Here is a 26021-nt window from a genome sequence, read left to right as displayed (position 1 = left end):
CATTTCATTACACCAAATACACAAAATAATGTTATTTTTAGCAGCATCATATGACCCCTTTAAACACAAAAACTTAAAATGCTTTCACAAACACGCATAGACCACAATTTCGATCTTTCTGGCAAACTGGGACGCCTTAAATAAAACAATAACATTTTATTGTAAATATAGGCTAATTAAAAAGCATAATACCAATAACACTCTAACAAATAATATAACAAGCATTTTAATAAATATCATCATCATCATCAAACCGTCTCAGGGCATATATATTGATACCCTGAATATTTAGCATACACATATTATGTATTTTGTTTTTAGCGCTACATTCTTTATTTGCACAAAGTACTCTGTCTGACACAAACCATTGTACACTCTAAAAAATGCTGGGTTCAGTATAACCCAGTGCTGGGTTAAAAAGGGACAAACCCAGCTATTGGGTTGTTTTGACCCATCGGTTGGGTTGTTTTGACTAGGGCTGCAACTAACGATTATTTTGATACAGACCCGACTAATCGATAATGAGAATCGTTGTCGATTATTTTCATTATCGATAATAATCGATTTTATCGATTAGTTGTTCCAGCCCTAGTTTTGACCCAGCATTTTTTAGAGTGTATATATTTTATAGTACGATATTTTGCACTATCATTGTATATATTACCTTCTGTATTAATTATCTTCTTGTTCAATATCTCTATTTGTATCTGTACTTTTTTTTTATTATGCCAAACCTTGTGAGCTGCTAAACAGTCTTTCGTTGTTTCAAAACAGTGACAATAAAACTATTATATTCCATTGTATTGTATTCTATTCCATCATCATCATCAACAACATCATCATCATCAACAACAACAACAACAACAACAACAACAACAACAACAACAACAACAACAACAACATAATAATAATAATAACAATAATAATAATAATAATATATTCAAATGACAGTTCACCTGATTTGACCCCTTCCCTTGCTGCTGGCCCTGACCTATTCTTACTTTTTCTGTTACTATCTTCCCTGCCAGTGGATGCAGAAATACATTGTTTATTATTATTATTATTGCGAATATTATTTTTTGAGTATTACAATAGGCCTATGTTCGTATAAAGTGTGAGTAGCTGCGTTGAAACTTTTTATATGGTAGTGTTCTTAAAAAACAATACCAATGTTGAGAATAGTAGTATACTTGCAACCATAGACATAATAAATACCTAATACATAATAAGTATTTACTATGTCTACGCTTGCAACAACCTCTATGGCAATGCTGAAAATAAAGCGCTAAATGTTGACATCTAGTGTTGAAAGCTGAACATTACACGCAGAAAGGGCGTCAATGAGACGTAGATGGGTGGCGCATTGTCTCCTACACACGAAACAGAACTTGCGGAAGTGTCTGAGAGCGAATGTCAACAAGAGAGAAGGAGAAAAGGTATAGTAAAAATAAAGTAATAAGACAGTATTTACGCGTGAAAGGAAACAATCTCATTTCGAATAGTTTGTACTATGGCACCAGGTCCTAAAAGTGCCCTATTATGAAGTAAAGTAAGTAGCAGGAAGCCAGCTAGCGTTAGCCAAAATCAGGCGAGTGAGAAAGGCTTGTTAAAAGTCGGTAACGAAACTTTCGGAGCAATGCGCCAGTTTAGATGCTGGTCGTCTGGCCTATTACTGTGTTACTGTCGAAACGTCAGGAAATGCTCTTGTATTTATTTCTTGACTGCATGTATGAAATGTCACTGAGTAGTGTGACTGTTTAGTATCTAAACATTGCAGCGCTACTCTGCCTAACACCGAGTTGCGTCACTTTTGAGAAAAGAGCGAGACAGGAAGTCATCCTTTCTAAAGACGTTTTTATTTGTCAATCACCGACTATTTTTATGTTGACATGTTGACATTTGTCGAGGTAACGCCGATGAGTTTCAAATTGAATCCTTTTTTGGAAACCAAAGGCAAGCCGCGCTATGAGCTCTAGTTGTCAGTGTTTTCTTTGTCTAAATTGTGGTAGTTTATGGTGTTTATTTTTTGTCTTCACAGCTAAACACTTCCAACAAGACACATTGGTGACGATGGCGCCTGTAATTGTGGCGAGCTGATGGATCTACCGACCATATTTTTTCCATAAATTATATTTTAATTTTTGTTTTATGAGACAACGACAGTCATTGGCTTGTTAGAATGTCTGTTTCCCTCAGCCTTTGCATTTTATGTGTTTTGTTTTTATCAGGTAAGATATCATGATTTGTCCTTGAGTGTGTATCAAGCAAATATGGAACAAACTGTCTTATTATTATGTATATCTGAGGCAGACTTTTCATGTAGTTCAATATATTGACCTTGCCTTAACCAAAGGTTACCTATGGTGACTTTAGGTTCAAGCTAGGTAGACAAAAGGTTGTTGTATTTACATTGTGATAACTGTCAATAAACAAAATTTAGAGATCCTTATATTCTATGTGATCAAATTGTTTGTCTTTGCTCTGACAGTTCCTTGCACTTTGGAGCTGGTCTTCGGTGCCGGTAAGTAAGAGCTTGACATCTCTTTGTTTATGCTCAAGGGGACCCTTGAGCAAAGCACCGAACCCCGAACTGCTCCCCGGGTGCCGCAGCAAAAAATGGCTGTCCATTGCTCCGGGTGTGTGTTCACGGTGTGTGTGTGTGTGTGTTCACTACTCACTGCTGTGTGTGTGCACTTGGATGGGTTAAATGCAGAGCACAAATTCCGAGTATGGGACACCATACTTGGCCACACGTCACTCCACTTTAACTTATATTTCAGTCTGAACGCTCATTTTAATTCACTCCCAATGCCCCAGTTAAAAATACAACATTCCTGACCAGAATAGTCATCGAGAGGAGCGCAGCCAAAAACTAAAGCATTAGAAAGTAAATGTCATCTTCTTGTAATGTGTTTTATTGGTATGTCTACATCCAAAGTCCAAAATATGTTTTTGGTTTTTTTGTTATCTCTTGCCCGTCATTCTTACATTGTTGTACACACACTAATGGTTTGGTCACAATTACTGTTGGAGCACAAATACTGGAGGAGAAATCCAGTCATTTTGTGTGAGGATGAAACATTTTCCCATGCAAATATTGCATCAAGTTTTTCATGCAAATTCGCCATGTTGACCAACAGAATGCTGCTTGTTTTAAAAGTGACTATGCAATTGACAGTAGACAATGGTCCCTTTTTTCCCCAACGTGACTTTTCTTTACTTCCTGCTTGACAGCTTAGGATTTCTTTCCAATACTGTCTTTGGATGTTTTAATATATTTAAATGCTCAGTATTTTGTTATAGGTTTTAAATGCCTTTATGCCTGCTTTTCATGTCCAAACTATGTTCTCAAAGGACTCCAGTAAATCAAATATCTTGTTTATTGTGATCATTTCACATAGAAATTTAGGTTCAGAGCACAATTTTAAAGATGTCTTTGCTTTAACTGTCTGTTTCAGGTCATTGTGATCATTCACCCAAAATACTACAATCCAGACAAGGAGAGATTCATAACTCTGCCCACCATGCCTGGCCTTCCCGTCCACTCAACTGCAGTTGGTTGATAACCTCAAAAGTTGGGGAGCGTGTCATTATCAGGTACCAGCAGAATTTTATCGCCCATTTTTTGTGATCTTTGAAACACCAGAAATCATAGCAGTAACACTTTTTTTAAGTGTCCTTGTTAAGTGTTACATGTACTTATGTACAGTAATAACAATAAATTACTCAAAAGTACAAGCAACTAACAACCCTAAACCAAACCTTTATCCTAACCTTATGACGCTATAGTAAGTGCATGTTGTTGATTAATGTTACTCAGTATTTAAATATCATTACACTGTAACAAGGACACCTTAAAATAAAAACCCTTTGTATTTCGTGATACTGTACAGATATGAACATTATGAACGTAAAATGTGAAAGTCAGCCCAATGATGAGTGTATCTCAGTTTGTAAATAGGTTAACAAATGGCTTTTGCTGTTAACAAGGTGAGAGATTGCTTTGATGCTTACACAGTAAATAGTCCCTTTTTTAGTTATGTGTCATTTCCTTTGTGTCCATCTCTTTTGAAGTTTTTCCCAGTTTGATATGAAATGTGGGCAGGAATGGGTGTCCGTGGTTCCTCTCACTGGCTCTCCATCCAAATTCTGCGGTTCCCAGCTTCCAGCACCATTTGAGATGTCAGGGGGAAACGTTACAGTGACACACCACTTCTTCCCTCATTTCTACCCAGTAACAGGGTTCCATCTTTCATATATTAAAGGTAGAGTGCAACACGTTGAAGGAAAATGTTCACGTTTCCTGCCCTCTCACTGACTTTATCCAGAAAGACTGTAAAATCTTCATTCATCTTTTCACCCATCTCTCCAGACTCAGGTCCCTGTTTCCCAGGCGAGTTTGAATGTTACAGTGAACGTTGTCTCCCGGCATCGTGGCGCTGTAACGGACGGGTTGAATGCCTTGGCGTGGGTGATGAGCTTGGCTCTGACGAGGAAGGATGTGATGACATTAGCCCTGAATCACCCATAGATGTATGTGGGGGATACTTGGATGCGTTTTATGGTTCATTTACTCCCCCTGTACAAACTGGACAACCGGTGAAGTGTGTGTGGACGGTTGACCCCCAGGATTCGCGACCACTCAAATTAGAGCTTCAGCAACTGGAGCTGGGTCCTCGAGACATGATCACAATCACAGACCAGTCCCATGGGACGGGCAACATCATTAAAACAGTGAGTTTTACTCTTTGTGTGCCAGATGATGTAGCTTGATAAATGCTGCAGAGTAATCTATTCCAGTCTTGTTGTTTCTTTAAACTGTCACACCACTTCAGCCTTTGATAATATGGATAATTCTTGCACCCACTCTTGTTGGCTATTACAGATCAACTCTGTGTCCAATAACAAAGCAGTGGAGGTGGAGTCCCACACCGGCTTGCTTTCCCTGGTTTACCATATGGAGCCTTCATTGGAAGGGCGGGGCTTTAATGCGACCTATCGTATCAAGGATTACTGCTTTCCGTGGGAGGAGCTTTGTGGAGGATCAATGGGTGGCTGTTACACCACAAAGCAGCGTTGTGACGGACACTGGGACTGTCATGAAACGGGCCTGGATGAAGAAGGATGTTGGGGCTGCCAAGCTGGGCACTTCCTCTGTGGGATGGGAGGAATTCACCAAACGGAACGACCAATCTGTTTCTCGATTCATGAGCGTTGCAACTACCAGCTTAATTGTGCAGATGGGACTGATGAAAGAGAATGTACCATCTGTCAACCTGGGACATTTCACTGCGACAGTGACAGGTTTGTTTATGTGCATAAACAAGTATACACTACTGTTAAAAAAAAATTTTTTTAATGTTTTTTTTTTAAAAGACTGCATTTATTTGATCAGAAATACAGTAAAAACAGTAATCTTGTACATTATTATTATAATTTAAAATAACACTTCTAGTATTTTAATATTTTAGTTATAGTATTTATATAATATGTTAGTTATAATATATTAGTTATAGTATAAGTTATAGTATTTTAAAATGTAACTCATTTATATTTTAAAATGTAATTTTCAGCATCATTACTGCAGTCTTCAGGGTCACATGATCCTTCAGAAATAATTTCTAATATGCTGATTGCTCAAGAAACATTTCTTATTATTATCAATGTAGAAAACAGTTGTTCTGATTAATGTTTTTGTGGAAACCATGATTAATTTTTTATGATTCTTTGAGAAGTAGAAAGTGGAAAAAAAACAGCATTTACTTGAAATATATATACAGGTGCATCTCAATAAATTAGAATGTCGTGGAAAAGTTAATTTATTTCAGTAATTCAACTCAAATTGTGAAACTCGTGTATTAAATAAATTCAATGCACTAAATAAAAGTGTTATTTTCTTTAAAAAAATATTACTGACACAAAACTTTTTATTTGGTAGTTTATATTTTTTCCAATCATATGATGGCTTCTGTGTTTAAAATCTGCCAATGTTTAATAATTGAAACAGGTGTGTGTTTGAGAGCTGGCGCTGTGATGGACAGGTGGACTGTAAGGACGGCACAGATGAGCTTAACTGCACTGTGACGCTGCCCCGAAAAGTTATAACCGCAGCTACCGTTGGAAGCCTAGTTTGCGGACTTCTGCTAGTCATTGCAATGGGCTGCACCTGCAAGCTGTACTCCCTACGCACTCGAGAGTACAGGTAAGACAGTCTAAACTAGATAATAACTATTTTCCAAATATATGGATTCTACAACGTCAATTATTTTTTTTGAGTAAGGTAAGAATGTCATTATGTGGTGTATTATGTCATAATAGTAGCTTTTATTGACAGTATTTCTGTGTACTGTTCTCGTTTTCTCAGCATGTTTGCACCAATCACTCGGCAAGAGGCTGAACTGATCCAGCAGCAGGCCCCGCCCTCTTATGGTCAGCTGATTGCTCAGGGAATCATTCCACCAGTGGAAGACTTCCCTACTGAGAACCCCAATGAGGTAGGAGCTCTCGTAACTGATTTATTGCAGCAACATGCAGTTCATCACATTTTAATGCACTAATTTATTATAAATGATACATGATAATTAATAATAACATTTTAATACAATCCTTTAATGGTATGTATGTTTTAAAGAATTTAACACTTTTAAGCAAGGTTGCATTAAATTGATCAAACGTGAGAGTAAATACATTTGTAATGTTACAAATTATATTTTATATTTCAATTAAATACTGTACTTTTGAACTTTCTTTTCATCAAAGAGTCCTGGAAAAAATGTATCATGGTTTCCACAAAAATATTAAGCAGCAAGACTGTTTTCAACATTGATAACAATCAAAAAGTTACTTTAGCACAAAATCAGCTTGTTATAATGATTTCTTAAGGATCATGTGACACTGCAGACTGGAGTAATGGCTGCTGAAAATAAAGCTTTGCCATCACATTATTGTCACATTACAATTTAAATATATTAAAATAGCAAACAGTTATTTTAAATTGTAATAATATTTTACAATATTATTGTTTTTACTGAGTTTTTGATTAAATAAATGCAGCCTGAGCGAACAGTAGTGTTTATAGTCTAGGTTTTCTTATTTGTGGATATTTGTGTTTGATTTTTCACCTTTGCATGTTTTTTTTTTTTTTACAATTCTCTTTTTCTCTGTTTTCCAGACTGTCTCACTCTCCCTGAGAGGAATACTACAGCTCCTCAGGCAAGACAATGCTTCCTCTCTACGGCGAAGACGCAGGCCCCGGTTTGTCCGCAGAGCTATGCGGCGCCTACGAAGATGGGGCTTAATTCCACGACCTGCCCCTAGGCCGACACAGACCACCACCTCTTCTTCCCAACAGACAGAAGCTGCTAATTCTAGCGCTGAGCCCAGTCAGTCAAGTCCTGGAGTCTCCTCAGTGGCTACAGAGGCAGCCAGTCAGTCCTTGTCTCAAAAACTGGCTTTATCCTTACAGACAGAAACACAGCAGCAAGCGGAGGGTCCTCTTTCTTCTCCCCCACCTCCTTTTCCTGTCCAGTCAATCGAAGTCACTGAAACACAACAGACCCCACCCGGCACTGTCCCCCCAAGCAGCCCTTCCCTGGCATCTCTCTTCCAGACTCTGGGGCGGAGCATTTCCCGTTTCCGACCCTCCCCGTCCCCTACTTCTCTTCCTCTCTCAGCATCCCCCTCTTTTTCCTCTTCCTCCTCTGAAGATGAAGTGTTGCTGATTCCTCTCTCTGATGACACAACCTCTGAAGATGATGTGCCCATGCTAACATGAGCGACTCGTTCTCTTTTCCTTTTTGGTTCTGTCTCTTCACCTTGTTCTTGCTGTCCTGCCTTCCTCTTTTCAGCACGTGAGCGTCACCATGTTTACTTCTTGTGCTGGCTTGGTGCCTTAACTTGTATTAGAGCATCTGTTTTCTTGACTTAAGAGAAGAAGTATTGAATTAATGTGCGTCAAATATTTGACAAGCGACTGTGTGCGTACAGATTTGTAGGTTGTGCACTTATCTAAAGTGTTGATTGAAGAACATTTGCACAATGAATCTCCCCCAGCTGGCTTACGAAATATTCCTCTGTGTGATCCTGTGCCACGATGTTGGTTAAAAAGGTTGATTTTAGTTGGAATAGCTTTTTTTTATCTGCAGACATGGTTGTGTGATGTGCATACATGTGAGTTTACCTCATTATGCTACAGGCCACATATTTTATTGTGTGTGTTCCTCAGAAGTGCCTTCGATTGAGCTTCCTGTACATCACTAGACCGTATGTGATTGCGTATGTGCTTGCACGTAGGGCCAAACACACTTGCACAAAAGTTTACACATAGATGTAGAACTCACCCTCGCTATGTATATGGTAGTGCATGGCAACTGTGGCAATAACTTAATAATTAAGTCTTGTGTGTTGTGTGTGAGTGATTGTGTGTGTATGTATGTATGAGAGAGAGTGAACTAGCTGAAAGTGGCAAGCCACTCCGCTGAGACAATCCTTCCTGGAGGTTTCACTCGCACCTCCATATGCACCACCAACCTAAATGGCATCACTACATCACAATAACTTGAATATGTCTTACAAAATGAAAAATTTAGATTTCATACTTTTCTGGCTCAGTGGACAATAAACGGGCTACCAGTCGTAGTGCCGTATCTATAGTCACTTGGTTTCAACTGCTGGTATGATCTGTCATTTCACTTCTCCTTTTACCCTGTCAATGTTGTTTTTAATCTTATGTATTTTTCAATGCCGAAGTGTTGAACTCTCATCTGCTGAATGGTGATTGCATTAGAAAGACATGGGTGGGAATTATCTTAATTGATGATAGTAGGATGAATTTCACGGTATATATTTGCTAAACCAGCAGGAAAATCCACAAAGATTAAAATGATTTGCACTTTTATTCTTCCTTGTGTGATTTAATGTGTCTGTTTGAATGTTATGGTTTAGTTTCTCGTGTGTTCATGAAAATTGCTGTGAAAATTGCCTGATCGGTCTTCTTACGAGAGAAAGAGGCAAACCAATATGCACGTTTCCTAGTTCATCATCTTTAAATACAAGCTAAAGGACTGCTACTATGCTGGTGAGAAATCTAATGATTTTTTTTTTTCTGTGATCAAAAGCGTTTTTTTTCTGTTCTAAAGTACACTATCGTTAAAAAGTGTGTGGTCCGTAAGATTTTTTCAAGAAATTATTACTTTTATTTAGCAAGCATTAATTTAATTGGATCAAAAATTACATTAAGACATTTATAATGTTACTATTTTTTATATTTAAGTCCTCTTTTGAGCTTTCTGTTCATAAAAAAGAATTTTTTCTTGAGCACCAAATCAGCTTATTAGAATGGTTTCTGAAGTTTCATGTGCCACTGAAGACTGGAGTAATGGCTGCTGAAAATTCAGCTTTGCGATCATAAATTAGGGATAAATCTTTCAGACACATAAAAAAAACTTACCCTAAACATTTGATTGGTAGTGTTAATACTTCTTAAATTTAAGAATAATTTCTTTTTTGAAGATAATTTGTGTCTATGTTTAAGTTTATAATTAGTTATATATATATATATATATATACCTTGCTTCATGTACGGCATTAGGCTAACCGAGACTTGTCATTTGCACTTACATATTGTTGCTCTTTTGTTAGTTTTGACTGCTTTTATTGTCCTCATTTGTAAGTCGCTTTGGATAAAAGCGTCTGCTAAATGACTAAATGTAAATGTTATAATTAGTTTTAAGAAAGTATGTCCAATACAAATCTTTTTACAAATATTATTGTTGCCATGGTTTCCATGTACTTGGGAGAAGTGCATCTTTGACCAAGTTCAGAGATCAATCAAAATTGTGTCCCCGCCCACTGGTCAATATGCCTCTGCTCATTGGTCCTTGAGTAAAACTGCGTCAGAGGAGAACAGTATCCCCTCACTGCAGAACACAAGATCCAGGGGGCATGGTTGGATCCACATCTAGGGGGTGGAGATTGGTAGGTTTAGGGGTGGAGATGGGTGGGTTTAGGGATCAGGGGGTGGAGACGGGTAGGTTTTGACATCAGGGGTTCAGCCGTAATTTTACGAAGCTACGAGAATACTTTTTGTACGCAAAGAAAACAAAAATAACGACTTTATTCAACAATTCGTCTTCTCCGCGTCATTGTAGCGCCATTTTGGAGAGTATCCACTGAACATAAACTGCGTATACTGTTCTACTTGTCTGTGTCAGCCGCACCACACGGATACATTTTCTACGTTTATTTACGCTTTGATTTGAACGAAAACAGCGTATCTGTGTGGTGCGGCTGACACAGAACAGCATACGCCAAAAATGGCGCTACAGTGACGTGGAGGAGGCGAATTGTTGAATAAATTCGTTATTTTGTTTTCTTTGCGTACAAAAAGTATTCTCGTCACTTCATGAAATTCAGATTGAACCACTGATGGCAGATGGACAGATGATGGCAGATAGATTCATACATACATACATACAAACATACATACACATTACTCAAAATATTGCACTTATTGCTCAGTCTCGCCTGTTTGCAGATCCCAGATGAGCACCTGAATGGATGTGCTGTCTATCCACATCCTGAGCATCCAGTCCCAACAGTGCTGGAGATGGTCCTCACTGCAGAACATAAGATCCAGGGGGTGTGGTTGGATCCAGATCCAACTCCTCCCACCTTACATATACCTGAACCTACTCGTCTCCTCTCCACCCCCTGATCCCTAAACCCACCCTTCTCCACCCCTAAACCTACCCATCTCCACCCCCTAGATGTGGTTACATACATACATACAAACATACATACACATTACTCAAAATATTGCACTTATTGCTCAGTCTCGCCTGTTTGCAGATCCCAGATGAGCACCTGAATGGATGTGCTGTTTGTCCACATCCTGAGCATCCAGTCCCAACAGTGCTGGAGATGGTCCTCACTGCAGAACATAAGATCCAGGGGGTGTGGTTGGATCCAGATCCAACTCCTCCCACCTTACATATACCTGAACCTACTCGTCTCCTCTCCACCCCCTGATCCCTAAACCCACCCTTCTCCACCCCTAAACCTACCCATCTCCACCCCCTAGATGTGGTTCCAACCACACCCCCTGGATCTTGTGTTCTGCAGTGAGGGGCTACTGCAGTGCTGTGGCCAGAGCGGACGGGAGTTCCTGACACTGACTTCCTGCTTTATGTCTTCACTCACAGCACAGATAAATGTCGAGCAGAGGTAGAGACTATCACTGGAAATTCTCTCAGATCTGTATGTTTTCCTTTTCAGTCAATGACAATGTGTTAACCCGTGTTTTGAACAGGCAATGAAGCGTTGGGCTGAAAAAAAAAACGTAAAAATGATTTGTGTACAGCCGTTACCGGGAAACAGTTATATTTCTGCTGTTCCCAAAGCGTCTCCTGCTGGCAGAGAATGAATGTACATTTTCAATAAGCCTGTGTGCTGTTTTTGTTCAGACCAATGTGAAAATCATCCCATGTTTTTTCGCTGCAAACACGCAGAGTTGTAAATGTGAACCGGTGGACCGATAAGATGATAATGCATTACAAAAATCTAAACAATTAAAATATATTTATGTGTTATTTAATTAATATAATAATTGATTTATAATAATTGTTTAAATTAATATAATAATTGATACTTTTGGTTTAAAGGCTGAAATGTGAAGTTTATCATTTGTTTAACTTTTTGTTTTTATGAAAACATATCTGAACTGTAAATCATGCTTTTTACAGTCATTTTACAGTTTAATATGGTACCATAGACATTGCTCTTCCCCCTGCTCATATGGTATAAATTGTATTTGTGCAGGTCTTAAAAAAGGTTTTAAAAAGTCTTCATTTTTTTTATATAGAAATATAAAATATAAATGACACCTTTCAATTTTATATTTTAATATTTGTCATGTCACAGTCTGAGTGCATTGAGATATTATTAATGCAGGTTGTCATTTAATGTCTGTAACATACTTCCTTTTCAATCATGACAATTTTTCAACCTTGTTTTCCACAGGCAGGTAATAAAGTCAAGTGTCCTTTCTGAAAAAATTGGTCTTCACTAGGGGGAAGAATAGTGAGTCCATTAAGATTAATGCAGGTTGTCTCACAATATCTAAAATTTTTACACCTTTGTCTCTTCAGTCTAGTATACTGGCTTATGCTGCTCACTGTCAGACATATTCAGAGGGGCGTCCCCTGGCTGGGACTATGATCATCTGTAGAGAGACACTCAGCATGGAACATGAGCATTTTGTGCAAGTGATAGTGCGTGTGTCTGAGAAAGAGTGAACTGTTGAAAAAAGAAAAACAGAAACCTTGAGATTGTATTAGCTCTTTGTTACTTTGTTTTGGTACAGACAGTGATCCATGAGCTGTTTTATGTGTTGTGCTTCAGAAAAGAGCTCTTCAGCCGATGGAAGGATTGTTCTCTCTCCTCTCGGAGTAGGTAACACTGCTTTAGTTTTTCTAAATGTTGTTTATGTAATTGAATAAATATCTATTAGTGGTATGCTGTTTATCATAGCCCTGTTATGTTGTGCATTTGCTGGTAAGTTTTGTCATTGTGTGTGTGTTATGAAGCTGGCATAGACTGCTGGTCTCATGGTCAGGTGACCAGCACAGATGAGATGGGCCAGGTTAGACTGTATACTCCTACTGTGATCAAAGAAATGCAGAAACACTTCAACTCTACCCACACCGACCTTGGAGCTCCGTTAGAGAACAAGGTTGGGTACAAAATGCATGCATACAAAACACTACTGTACTAGTGACATGGCATTGTGGTGGTATCATCATGATACCTTGATACCATAGTACTCAGTGAGTAACCACATTTTTTTTTAAACAGTGAGTTTAAATTGTAATAATTGTTTCCAATATTACATTTTTTTTCTATATTTTTGATCAAATACAGCCCTTGTAAATGTAAAAGACTTCTTTCAGAAGCATTAAAAATCTTACTGACCCCAAACTTTTGAATCGTAGTGTAAATCATGGCATTTAGGCAAGGCAAGGCAAGTTTATTTATATAGCACATTTCATACACAATGGTAATTGTGGTACTCCAAGGTATTTAAATGAAAACATGTTACTACGATAACATGCAAATGCCCAAAATTGTTGGCAAAAGCTATTTTCACTAATTCTGCTCACTATTGCTTTGATATTGTACCTTTAGAACAGAAAACATATTTGCCTTTATACTTTAGCATCTATATTATCTATCACTGTTTGCACTTAGTGTAAACAAAATGCTATATGTTGCTATTATACTTGGTACAAACAGTATCTATCACTCTGTGTAAATAGCACCTTTCTTAATGTAAATAGCCGCTGCCTAATGTAAAACACAGATGATATACTCAAAGACTTCCACTTCCCGTCTTTCCTTGTCTCAGGATGCTGGTTCAGATGGTCTCTCGTCACACTGGGAGGCTCGTGTGCTTCAGGGTTCCATCATGGCAGCTTTACTGGTGGAGCCGTCACTGATTCGGATCGATCCCATCACACTCGCTGCCCTCCAGGACACAGGCTGGTATTCAGTGACCCTCAGTCGAACTCAGAGCCTGGTGTGGGGAGAGGGTAAGATATCCACTGATGAGTTCATTCTGCTGGTTGACATGCATTAAGATAAATATTATGCACTTGTTGAGGCTGGAGTCAAACCTTGGACTGGACCGTGTTCACTGATTTTTCAATTTCTGGTGTGTTTCTGTGTGGTTTAGGTGAAGGCTATCAGTTTGGGTTTGTTTCTACCTGCCACAATTCTTCCACTTTCTTTTGCACAGACAAGTAATCAAACAAATAATGCTCTTTTGAATAATCACAGGTATTTAAAGGAAACTATGTTTTGCAGGTTTGAAAAGTGGGCTTGTTTAAAAAATTGTGGCTTTTGTAAAGTTAAATATTTTAGAAATTTTTTTATTTTACTTTATTTTATTTTAGAGTAGAGTAAATGTAGTGAATGTGACATAAACTGTCCATTGTTTTCTTCCCAGTGGATTGGGATGTCATTACCTTCACTTCCACAAGGGGGAGTGTCTCACTGATCAGTACCTGGATGGATGCCACATTTTCAAACCCCTGGCTAATGCTGAGTCTGCTGTGCTCTGTTTCGAGATCTATTTCTCTCACTTAAAGTCTCTCACTTTGTTGTCATTATAACAAAACTTCCCTCATGATTTTCATGTGTAATGCCACTTTTTTCATCAGAGTGAGTGCTTGAAAGAGGACAATGAGAGGAGTGGAATGAAAGAAGGGAGTGGAGAGATATATGGCTCAGACAGCCGTTGTTTCATATCCAACCTCACCGGACTGGTACCACATGCTCTCACATTTATGAACAAAAATATTTATAAACGTTTAAAAATGTCAAAGGTACAGTTTTCAGATATTAGATTCACTTGTAAAAGCTGTTTTAATATATATATTTTTAATCTTTACCCTTTATTAGAATAATGCGACCGCTAGCGCACCAGTGGCAGGTCATTGTTACAGACAGATGCACTGGAATAAACAAATATCAAATTCAGGTGATGGGTTCTGATTGGTTGGATTGTCCAGCAGGAAAGAGCATTGAGGTTAGTGAGAAACTCATTGGTTATCTCTTAGAACTTTAAATAAACCTTATTTGAACCCTGCAGGATTCGTGTATTGACTTAAACATTTACCTTTTTTTTACAGCACTAGGCTGCCTTTTTATTTGTCATAACTTTCTGTCTCTAAATTATGTAGGTGTCTGGTTATCAGGGTTTCATTTTCTGCCCAGACAACAGAATATGTAAATATTCTGGTTTAGCTCCTCCTACATCAAGACAAAGCGCAGATGACCTTCTAAACACTGGAACCATTGAGAGGTTAATCTAATTTCTTTTTCCAAACTTTAAATGTGTTTTATCTGCATCATAATATGTCAGCAGCTACAGAACTCAACACAGTCAGTTGGGTCTCTCTGTAAGTTATTATATCTTTTCTGTATAGTAGTGATGATGATGTGATGGAGAAAGACAGGTCCACTCCTCATCCCAGCCTCATGCGTCGCTCCTCAGTCACAGTGTCTAAGGCAGAGGTCATTGTGGCAGCAGTGCTGAGCATCATGGCTGCTGTCTCTCTACTGTCTGCTGGAGTGCTCATCTACAGGAAGTGTTCATCAGCCAGCGTCAGAGTACATCCTGCCATCAAGCCTCCATAGAGGCCACAGATGCCACCCACCTAATGCATCAGGAAGAACTGCTAGTAGAACCAAAAGTGGGCAAATAAAAAGATTCAGACAGTTTATATATATATATAATAACAAACAATTATAACAATTAACAAACTTATTTTACAATACATATATTATAATATTTTTATGATGAAGATAATAAAAGAGAAATATGATAAGTAGATTTTACAATGGTCATAAACTTTCCTAATAGTTCAGGGAAAGGTCCTTTGATAAATCTTGTGTGTGCACATGAAAGATGATGTGTGTCTTTGACTTAAACACATGAAAGATTTACTCTCCGTTGAAAAACCAAAGATCATTTTAGAATATTTAAAGCTTTTTTGTTAAATGTATAGCTTATAAAATGTAAAGCTTCATATTAATTAATTGTAAAATATATAATTGCTGTTGTATAAACCATTAGCCCTTTTCTGGACTAAGAGAGATTTTCTGCTTGCTTATTCAGTCATTCATGTACAAATCAATATATCGTTATTATTTAAAGTCTTGTAAGACTTTTATGTGTACTCACAAAAGTCAATGGACAGCAACGTGATCCTTAGAATTTATTCAGCCAACAAGATTATAATAGTTTTCAAATTATGTGGTTACATTATAAAGTAAACAAACAAGAGAGTAAAATCTAAAGAAGCTAAAATCAAACGGTGATTTCAAGGTGTGGAATTTCCATGCAACTAACAAAATAAAGATAATTTCCAAACCAGAGTCTCAAAGATTTCTTCTGTCTGCCCACTTTGACCATTATTTGGAAAAAGAACAAACAAAAAAACAGATGCCTTCATCCCGGACATGACCGGTTGAGCAAGATGCTGACAAGTCATTCTATAAACAAACAGCAATGCGTGGAAGCCGCTGCTTACACTCTTCAGCTAACCTATACATGTTTCTCATAAAGTTGGTTATGCATATTGAGATACAATACAATAAATATTTTTAACATGAAAAAAACAACTTCCTAATGACTTGATCATTACGATTATGATACTAAACAGTTATTGAACCCAAATAACAATGTGGACTAAATTCTGTGATAATATAATTTTAAGTTTTCTAAATACATTAATGAAATTATTGGTTAAAAAGAAAGGTTACTAAATTTGTCAGCAAAGGGCACATCCTGTAGATCCAAGAGGATGAAGCAGAAATGAAATATTTCATCCTGGTCTTCACCCAGTGCTCAGAAAGTGTCATCTGTGAGAGATGAGCAGCAAACATAAGCTTTACAAATTGTATAAATTTGTATCAATATAATATTATCAAATAACAGACATCAATACAATATAATATAATAAAAAAACCTGCAGATAAAACACAGACATTAATATAATATAATATAATATAATAGTTTTACACTGCAACTGCAGCCCTACATAGGACAAGTGGTTTGGAACATGGATTGATATTCATTTTAATATAAATGAATAACATGTTGTAGGACTCTGCTCACTTTCATTTCAGAGTGTTTGATTTCTTTATTTTTCTTCATGGTGTCCTGATCATCTGCTGCACACGCTTGTGCATCTGCTGAGTCTGTGATGAGAGGGGAAATACAGATGCTTTACATCATCCAGTATGTTTTTAGATTTCTAATTACCTTTTGTTGTTGCTATAAATAAATTATCATTCTTTGTTACCTTCTTCTCTTTACTCTTCTGGTCTCCCTCAGTGCAAGACTGACACACAGATATCTGATCATCTCCACAGAACATCTCCAGAGCTCTGTTATGTTTCTGCATCATTTTAGGATTGATATCCTCCACAAGGTCAATCATCATGACTTCCTTTATGTTTACGACTTTCTCATGAGGCTCCAGTTTAGTCTCATGGTAAGAGCTCTATTACACATCAGAATTTCAGATTGAGACAACAGCTGCTCAATATCTCTAAGATCCACTCTCTTGGTGAAATGCACATGTGTTATCATGACTGCTTTCCCAGCATTCCTTCAGGAGGCAGGCCTTACAGAAGTTATGTCCACATGGAGTGGTGACCGGATCACTGAAAACATCCAGACAGATGGAACACTGGAGCTCTTCAGATTATGGGCCACAGGAAAGCAAAAGAAATCTATTAATTTCAGGAATTTCTCAGTTTTGAAGTGCACATTTTCTGTTCTGAATTTAGCAAGTAAGTTTTGTGCACATTTTAAGTTTTGAAACAAATGAGCGGGTTGCACTCTGGAATTTTTATTTATTTACATTTTTGAACTTTAAAATATACACTTACCTGTTGTGTTTTTCTCAAAGAGTTGCACAAGATATAGATATATTTAGATACAAGTAGCCTACCGTGGTTAAAAATGGAAGGCAGTTGTTCTGTAAATAGTTGCATGCACCCAATACTGTCTGGCTCTGTCTGAGGTAGAATTTTACCGGAAGAAAAATAAACAAAATTTATTCTGAATATGCAAACAATGTCAGAGGCCGAAAGCACTGGATGTCTCCTACTAAACCAGAACAACCAGAACAAGGTTTCCACTCAATATTAGCCTTGAGTTACAGCTGATTATAAAGCAGAATACTGACATATACATGTTCAGAAAATGTATCTACTGTATCTGGAAGGAATTTGTGAAAAAACATTAATTTGGTTATTTGCGTTTAATACGACTTGTGTGAGCACAAATGGATCTGAAAAATATCAAAAGCAAACTGTAAATATAAAGGTTTCCTCCTATTTATAGGCACATATTATATCATAAAATAACTTAAGGATACTGTAACGAATGCAAACTGAAACTACTTGGGGAAGTCGTGGCCTAATGGTTAGAGAGTCGGTCTCGTAACCCAAAGGTTGCGGGTTCGAGTCTCGTACCGGCAGGGATTGTGGGGGGGGGGAGTACAGCGCTCTCTCCCACCTTCAATACCACGACTGAGGGGCCCTTGAGCAAGGCACCGAACCCCCAACTGCTCCCCGGGCGCCGCAGCAAAAAAATGGCTGCCCACTGCTCCGGGTGTGTGTTCACGGTGTGTGTGTGTTCACTGCTGTGTGTGTGCACTTTGGATGGGTTAAATGCAGAGCACTAATTCCGAGTATGGGTCACCATACTTAGCCACATGTCACGTCACTTTCACTTTTTTTTTCCACTTTGATACTAAAACTAATTAATCAGCTTAAATGTTGTTATATGTGGCATTATCAATTAAGGCATTTAAGTTAACTAACAATAATTCACGGTTCAGATAAATTCATCTTTAATCACAACGAGTCTAACCACTTGAAACTTGGTCTACCGGTTTTTATAGTCTATGACCGGTACATAAAGTAGGCTAAAATTTTGACCTGACATCTAGCGGTTGGACACCGCATCGACACAATTCAATAAAAAGAACATTTCGAGCTTCGACAATAAACAATGTGATAAACTACAGGGTAAGATTTATCCATATGTTCTTAATATTAATTTTCACAAGTTTTCAAAACAACCCATACACAGATGATGACAGTGATGGAGTTGAAATAAAAGAAGCATAAAATGGTTCTGCACTGTATGGATTGGTGTTGACACATTGACACCTCTTCCTCTGCTCATTTTTTTCTATTATGCTGTCATTTGCAGTATTCCTCATGCCAATATTTACCATCAACCAGTGTTATATTAGTATCATTAAAATATATATTTTTATTAAAATGTTTTTTTAATTCATTGAAAAAGTTTTAAATATTGTATTTTATTAAATAATATATTTATTTATTTATTAATAATAATAAACATGGAAGCTCACATATTTGAGCTTCCGGGTTTACCTGATTTGATGTTCTATTTGATCATTGTTTATATGAGAAGAAAAATTTAACAACATTTTTTGTCATCAACAAAACAGTAAGTTTAAAGATCATCTTTACTTGAGGTTATTGTAATTGGAACATTTTTGTGAAAAGAAATTAGTCTTACTAGCAAAAAAAAAGAAAGAAAGAAAGGAATAATAATTTATTACACTGACAATCATTCGTCATTTTATTTATTTATTTATTTTATTTTTTACAAATGGTTATAATTTGCCAAAATACATTTATTCTTGCCGACAGGTGAAATTTTTATCTCCACAAGTAAAGCCTGGGCTGAAATATGGATAGAGTTTCTCAGTGAAAGACTGACCAGTGAAAGAGTAGATATGAGACCTGGACTCCACATCATAAAAGGAGACCAAACCCTGCTCATAATCTACATACACACCCACCTTCTGGGGCTTGACTTTCAGACAGAGAGAGACAGACAGGCAGTCACAGGCCTTATACTCACTTCCATTCCTCAACCATAGAGTCCAGAGTCCATTCCTTGGACTCAGCGTAATTATTCCCTTCCTGTTAACAGACTCTCTCGCCACACCTAAATCCCACTCAGTTTTCCCTTTCACCTGCACTTCAAAATAAAATTTCCCAGAGGAGAATCCTTCCTTCCCCAGGACACTGGGACATGTATCAAACCTCCACGGACTGTCCGGGACAATCTGTCGTGTTTCTCCATATCCAGCTTGTTTGTCATCCTCAGACAAGAAGAGTTTTGGATGAGCTGTTTCAGGATCCATAGTCACATTCACTGAGAGAGAGAGAATTAGCAGACTTTTTAAACATAGATTTGTAGTATGGAATAAACAAAGGTCTTTCATCAACTTTTCTTTTTGTTATATTTGTCCCATTAAAACTGCCTTGGAAATGTTTTTCCCTGTGTTCATATTTTTATATCTGCTACTTTGTATGTACTCTTTTACACTTGTCCCACAATTTCAATATTAAAATATGAATATCCATTTACATATTTAAAACTATGATGTTCTCTATTATTGTTCTATTAATTTTTAATTTCTATTATTAATTTTTAAATTGTTCCAGTTTTTAATTTTTTTAATTGTTTACATGTTTTTTTTTCAGTGTCATTGAACAGCTTGAGATAGCTTTGAGACGTGATTTGTGAAAAACACATCAAGGAAAATATTACTTTTGAGCAGAATTTGTGTGTAATTTCCAGTCACTCTTTAATTTTGTCAAATGATGTAAAAAGTATAAAAGTCTTATTAAATTGTATGTATTTATTAAGAATAAAATGCTAACTATGAAATTAGCTATGATACACTGTGATAGAGATTTTTTATGACTTTCAGAAAAAATGGACCAAATTTTCCATGGATGTATATCTACTGTTGGACATTGTTTGACAAAGCAAGAAAAGTGAGTTTTAAGAGTTCATAGGACTAAAAGTGCCCACAATATATTCATAAATGTGAAAATGTTTGTGTATGAATGTAGGAAAATGGCAGTAATTATTCCCTTCCTGTTAACAGACTCTCTCGCCACACCTAAATCCCACTCAGTTTTCCCTTTCACCTGCACTTCAAAATAAAATTTCCCAGAGGAGAATCCTTCCTTCCCCAGGACACTGGGACATGTATCAAACCTCCACGGACTGTCCGGGACAATCTGTCGTGTTTCTCCATATCCAGCTTGTTTGTCATCCTCAGACAAGAAGAGTTTTGGATGAGCTGTTTCAGGATCCATAGTCACATTCACTGAGAGAGAGAGAATTAGCAGACTTTTTAAACATAGATTTGTAGTATGGAATAAACAAAGGTCTTTCATCAACTTTTCTTTTTGTTATATTTGTCCCATTAAAACTGCCTTGGAAATGTTTTTCCCTGTGTTCATATTTTTATATCTGCTACTTTGTATGTACTCTTTTACACTTGTCCCACAATTTCAATATTAAAATATGAATATCCATTTACATATTTAAAACTATGATGTTCTCTATTATTGTTCTATTAATTTTTAATTTCTATTATTAATTTTTAAATTGTTCCAGTTTTTAATTTTTTTAATTGTTTACATGTTTTTTTTTCAGTGTCATTGAACAGCTTGAGATAGCTTTGAGACGTGATTTGTGAAAAACACATCAAGGAAAATATTACTTTTGAGCAGAATTTGTGTGTAATTTCCAGTCACTCTTTAATTTTGTCAAATGATGTAAAAAGTATAAAAGTCTTATTAAATTGTATGTATTTATTAAGAATAAAATGCTAACTATGAAATTAGCTATGATACACTGTTTGACAAAGCAAGAAAAGTGAGTTTTAAGAGTTCATAGGACTAAAAGTGCCCACAATATATTCATAAATGTGAAAATGTTTGTGTATGAATGTAGGAAAATGGCATAGATGATGTACCTGTAAACTTCTCAATCCTCTTTAGCTCTGAGGAAACAGATTATACACTTGATTATTTTCTAAAAAAATGTATGTAAATAATAGAACTGTGGCAGTCTTAGCTTTTAATAGTGTTGAATGCTTACAGAATAATTCTATTTATATTTATTCACAATAGAAATTCAAGAAAAACAAGCTGTTTTTTATATACTGGACATGCTCACCAGTTCCTGTGATCTTCACCACTGCATCATTGAGAAATTCTTCATGCTTTGTCAGGGCTCTCCTCAGAGCGTCCTCCCTCAGATGAGTATCAGTACTGAACCCAGTCCAGATCTTGGTGTCTAAAGGGCTGCACAGGGATGGATAAATCTAAAGCAGGAGAGAGAGAGAGAGAGAAATCCCCCAGCATGTTGAGTGTTATCCTGTGATGTGAGCAGAGAGAGAGAGAGAGAGAGAGAGACTGACCTGTAGGAGGTGCAGGTGATATCCTCAGTGTGTGAGAGCTGCTCCAGCTCAGTTTTTCTCCTCTTGAGCTCAGTGGTCTTCTAAACAAACTTGCCCCTTTTGCCTAGAAAAGTATTCTTAAGTTCATATAAATTCACTTCTATAATGCTTACTGATATCATGGATTTTTTTCAGTTCCTTGTTGACTTTTTCCTTGAGGCAAGTAAGAGCTTTATCCAGAATGTCTGTGTTGAGTAGATCAGTCTTAATGTTGATGTTTGTCCAGCTCTTGACTTCTGGGGGGCTGCACACAGATGAGTAGACCTGGTGCAATGCAGGAGAGCAGAGAAATGCTTCATAAGTGTTGTCAGGAGTGTTGTCCTGTGATGTGAGCAGAGAGAGACACTGACCTGTAGGAGGTGCAGGTGATCCTCAGTGTGTGAGAGCTGCTCCAGCTCAGTGTTTCTCCTCTTGAGCTCAGTGATTTCCTGCTCCAGCTCTTTAATGAACCCCTCAGCCTGTGTTTCTGCAGCTTTCTGCTTCTGCTCCATCACCTCCAGCAGCTCATCCCGACATCTCTCAATGGAGCGCATCAGATCAGTGAACAGCTCGACAATGTCTGCTTTTTCTTTTTCTGAGCTTTGCTAAGTAAAGGATAATGTACAGTCAGTCTTATTAAATGGCCACCAAATTTACATTGACATTTATGCATTTAGCAGATGCTTTTATCCAAAGCGGTTTACTAATAAGAATGACCAAAGAAATTCATCAAAGAGTCAACAATATCCGTAATACACAATTCCAGGTGTATTACAGGTTAACTAGTCAAGGAAGCACGCTAGAGAAGAGGAGAAATGCAGAGAAGATTTCAATATGGCGTTCTGACCACATTAAATAAAACTATGCAATGAACTTTCAACAAGACTAACCTTGGCAAGCTGTACTGAGCATTTGATTTCTTCAGTTTTCTTTATTCTGTTCTGAATCATCAAATTAACCTCGGCTTGTCTTCTCCCGAACTGGGACTGTGGACAGAAATGAAACTTTCATTAAGGCAACGTTTGAAAGCCGTTGAAGCACAGATAAAGATGAAGCACCTCTCACCTTCCTTTCTTCACTCTCCTCCTCTACAGGAACAGTGTTGTGGCTTCTGTGGTCTTTTGTCGTGCACGACAGGCACACACACTTCTGATCATCTCTGCAGAACAGCACCAGCGGCTTCTCATGCTTCGGGCAGATATAATCCTCCAGATTCTCCACAGGGTTGATAAGTTTGTGTTTCTTCAGTTTTGCTACAGTGTTATGAGGCTCTAGGTGTATTTTACAGAACGATCCTTCACAGTGCAAGCAAGACTTCAAAGCTCCTCTCTTTATTTTTGTACAGGCATCACATGGTACTGCACCAGGTTGGACAGGACTTTCCACCCTCTTCAGCCCTTCTACAAGCTCTCTGAATTCTCTATTGATGCCAAGATCTGGTCTCAAATGCAAGTTCTTCTTGCAAAGGGGGCATCGAGTCTCCATACTGCAGTCCCAGTGTTGACTGATACATGCCATGCAGAAGTTGTGTCCGCACGGAATGGTTACTGGGTCAATGAAGAAATCCTGACATATTGAACACAGGCACTGTTCAGCCTGGGAACTGACGGAAGAAGCCATCGCTGGTGGAAGAAGAAAACAAAATGATTGTACAAGCAATGCATACACACACAATATCTCTACTTGCCCCTCCCTTTTAAACAAATTGAACCGGTCAAACCAGTTTTGATGCAGGCTTTAAATTCAACATATACTTCAATTGATATTACTATAAAGATTCGCATTAAGTTACAAATTAAGTTTGAAAGTGTATTTCGAATGGCTTTTAAAATAATAGACATTAAGAGAAATCATAACAAAAATGCAAGGGTGATGCACCAATCGAATAAGCACTTAGAAAGGAATACATTTCACTAACAAATGAGACGTTTTCCTCACCTCTAGGTCTGTGTGGCCTCTTGTGTGTCTTCAGTGCAGCTGTGGTGTAACGCAGGAGGAAGGAAAGCGTGTATTGTCACCTGTTCCTCATTGTACGCATGTCACCTTTTTTTTTCTTTTCTTTTTTACAATATGTGACATCGTAACCGCTCCCATGCAATTATGTTGTAACTGACTGCATTCTGATGTATCGTGTGGTAACATGCTTTCATTCTGAGACTGACTCATTTCACTTTCTCCCTGCTTCAGTGAAAACAGATCCAGATCCAGTGTTCTCAGTAAGAAGCAGTATGTGAGAGTCACAGGGAAATCTTTGGAATTTTCTGTACCTGATGTGCATAAATTACTCCTCATCAGTCTTAAATGTAATAAAAGAAGGGCGTTAGCATGTTTACATGGACCTTGACAAACAGATCAAAGGCTTTATTGACACAAACACAATTATCTGAATTCAAATTGTAAATTAATATTTTGAATATTGAACGTTATGTACCTACAAAGCAAACACAAGTCATTCTTCAGTGATCATCTAAATAATTTATTTTCACAATACAATACAGAGATGTTTGAACTGCAGTGAAATATAAGGTACAAAATGTGATTTAACAGCATGTAAAAATTTGTAATCAAATTAAACTGCCTATTTATCAGCCAATAGGGATCTTCTGGTTTTCAGCAAAATATGTAAGTGGGGAAAAATGTATTTCTTAAACATTCATTCATATCTGCTCCAGCAGCAACTTTAAATCACAATCAATGAGGACACTAACTGTAATGGAATGCCAAAAGTATTAAATGAATAACAAAAAATACAATGAAATCATTAAGGTTAATTAAGAGTTAAGTATTAAAGTTTTAAGTATGCAGTATGTCTAATGATCAAACCAAGCTCAAATGCATAAAATTATGCCAATACTTATACAGGAACCGATTAAGACTTCAAAAGTGTGTAATACCACTGCATTTGTTACATACAAACACAGGAGAAACCATTAAAAGGGTAAAAAATACCCTTGCTTGGTCTTCAGATATATTCTTTTTAATATAATGGTTGTTTATAACAGAGGTCTTTAGCATATTGTATAATAGACAGCTAATACTTTAATAATCCTTGCAAGGATCTGCATTGGTCTAGTGAACAGAATGACGAATCAGAATGTTCTCAGAAAATCCCAGAAATATCATATGAATATAAGACATTAGGCATAGACATTCAGCTAAAATCTACAACAAGGTCTAAAATAGTACCTGAAATTTCTGGATAAAATATAAAGCTCTAAAAGAGGTTGTTTAGACAAATGAACAGAGAACAAACTCAAGATTTTAAGGCTATGACCTAAAACACAAACTGCACAAAACATACACTTTCAGTACGGTGTAATGAAACCAAATTGATGTTCTCATTGTACTACAGTGTAGTATAAGACTAAAACAGACAGAATGTAAGAAGTTGGTATTACAGTGTCCTTGAAAACTCATCAAATAATTCCGAAATTAGAAGTTTTCAAATAGTGATTAATAAAAAATGAAAAGGCCATGCAGTTGCTTTAGGCCTTAATACAGCATCTGGGGAAAGCCTTTGAATTCAAAAGCTTATGTGCGGGCCCAAAAACACTAAATGATGATGTGAGGTGTGTGTATGTATGCATGTGTGTGTGTGTGTGTGTGAATATGCTTATGTGTGCATCTGACTGCAGAGAGAATAAAATGACCTTTGCATGGATTTGGCATAATTTGGCCCATTATGGACCTGATTAGACCTTAGTACTGGCTTAATTATCATTACCAAATACTGTGTTGAGTTGTTGGGTCACCCTAATGAAGGTGGTACGACGACTCAACTCTTTCAGCTTAGCAGCACCCACGTATGTGCAGGTAGAACGAACTCCACCCAGCACATCTTTCACCGTCACCTCCACAGGCCCTTTGTAAGGCATTTCAACTGTTTTACCCTCTGACGCCCTGAAAACAAACAAAAAAAAAATACAATCAATATTAATCAACTCAAGAGTTGTGTTGACAGTCCAAAAATCACTCTTTTTTTTTTTTAAATCAGAATGCACAGGTGCAAATCAAACTGGTCATTAGTAGGGATGTAACGATGCACCCCGAGCCAGTTGAAATTGATACAAATGTGTGACGATTCAAATCGGTTGAGATGTTAAACGAATCGCAATATATTTGGGGGTAGGAGTTTATGTGAATGTATCTCTGAGGGGAACTGAC

The 26021-nt window shown here is 37.3% G+C and overlaps 2 protein-coding genes across 2 annotated transcripts; one reads left to right on the top strand and one right to left on the bottom strand.

Moving 5' to 3' along the window:
• Window positions 1–1343: 1343 nt before the first annotated feature.
• On the top strand, window positions 1344–8896 carry LOC107753924 (low-density lipoprotein receptor-related protein 10-like). The gene is made up of 10 exons (XM_016570203.1): window positions 1344–1436; window positions 2039–2228; window positions 2489–2521; window positions 3459–3597; window positions 4075–4265; window positions 4373–4734; window positions 4886–5304; window positions 6008–6202; window positions 6365–6494; window positions 7172–8896. Exons 2-10 carry the CDS (start codon window positions 2180–2182, stop codon window positions 7772–7774), a joined length of 2121 nt encoding a protein of 706 aa, XP_016425689.1. The 5' UTR covers window positions 1344–1436; window positions 2039–2179; the 3' UTR covers window positions 7775–8896.
• A 10292-nt stretch (window positions 8897–19188) lies between these two features.
• LOC107753929 (E3 ubiquitin-protein ligase TRIM39-like) lies at window positions 19189–25789 on the bottom strand. The gene is made up of 8 exons (XM_016570210.1): window positions 24289–25789; window positions 23796–24196; window positions 22923–23479; window positions 22748–22843; window positions 22229–22462; window positions 21992–22142; window positions 21393–21419; window positions 19189–19771 (listed from the first exon to the last, which is right to left on the bottom strand). The coding sequence occupies exons 3-8, from the start codon at window positions 23475–23477 to the stop codon at window positions 19245–19247; spliced, it is 1590 nt and encodes a 529-aa protein (XP_016425696.1). The 5' UTR covers window positions 23478–23479; window positions 23796–24196; window positions 24289–25789; the 3' UTR covers window positions 19189–19244.
• Between the last annotated feature and the right edge of the window lie 232 nt (window positions 25790–26021).

Source organism: Sinocyclocheilus rhinocerous, unplaced genomic scaffold, assembly GCF_001515625.1.
Source record: "Sinocyclocheilus rhinocerous isolate Xijiao unplaced genomic scaffold, SAMN03320098_v1.1 scaffold831, whole genome shotgun sequence".
In the NCBI taxonomy this organism is placed as follows: Eukaryota; Metazoa; Chordata; class Actinopteri; order Cypriniformes; family Cyprinidae; genus Sinocyclocheilus; species Sinocyclocheilus rhinocerous.
This window is presented reverse-complemented; position numbering and strand designations above follow the sequence as displayed.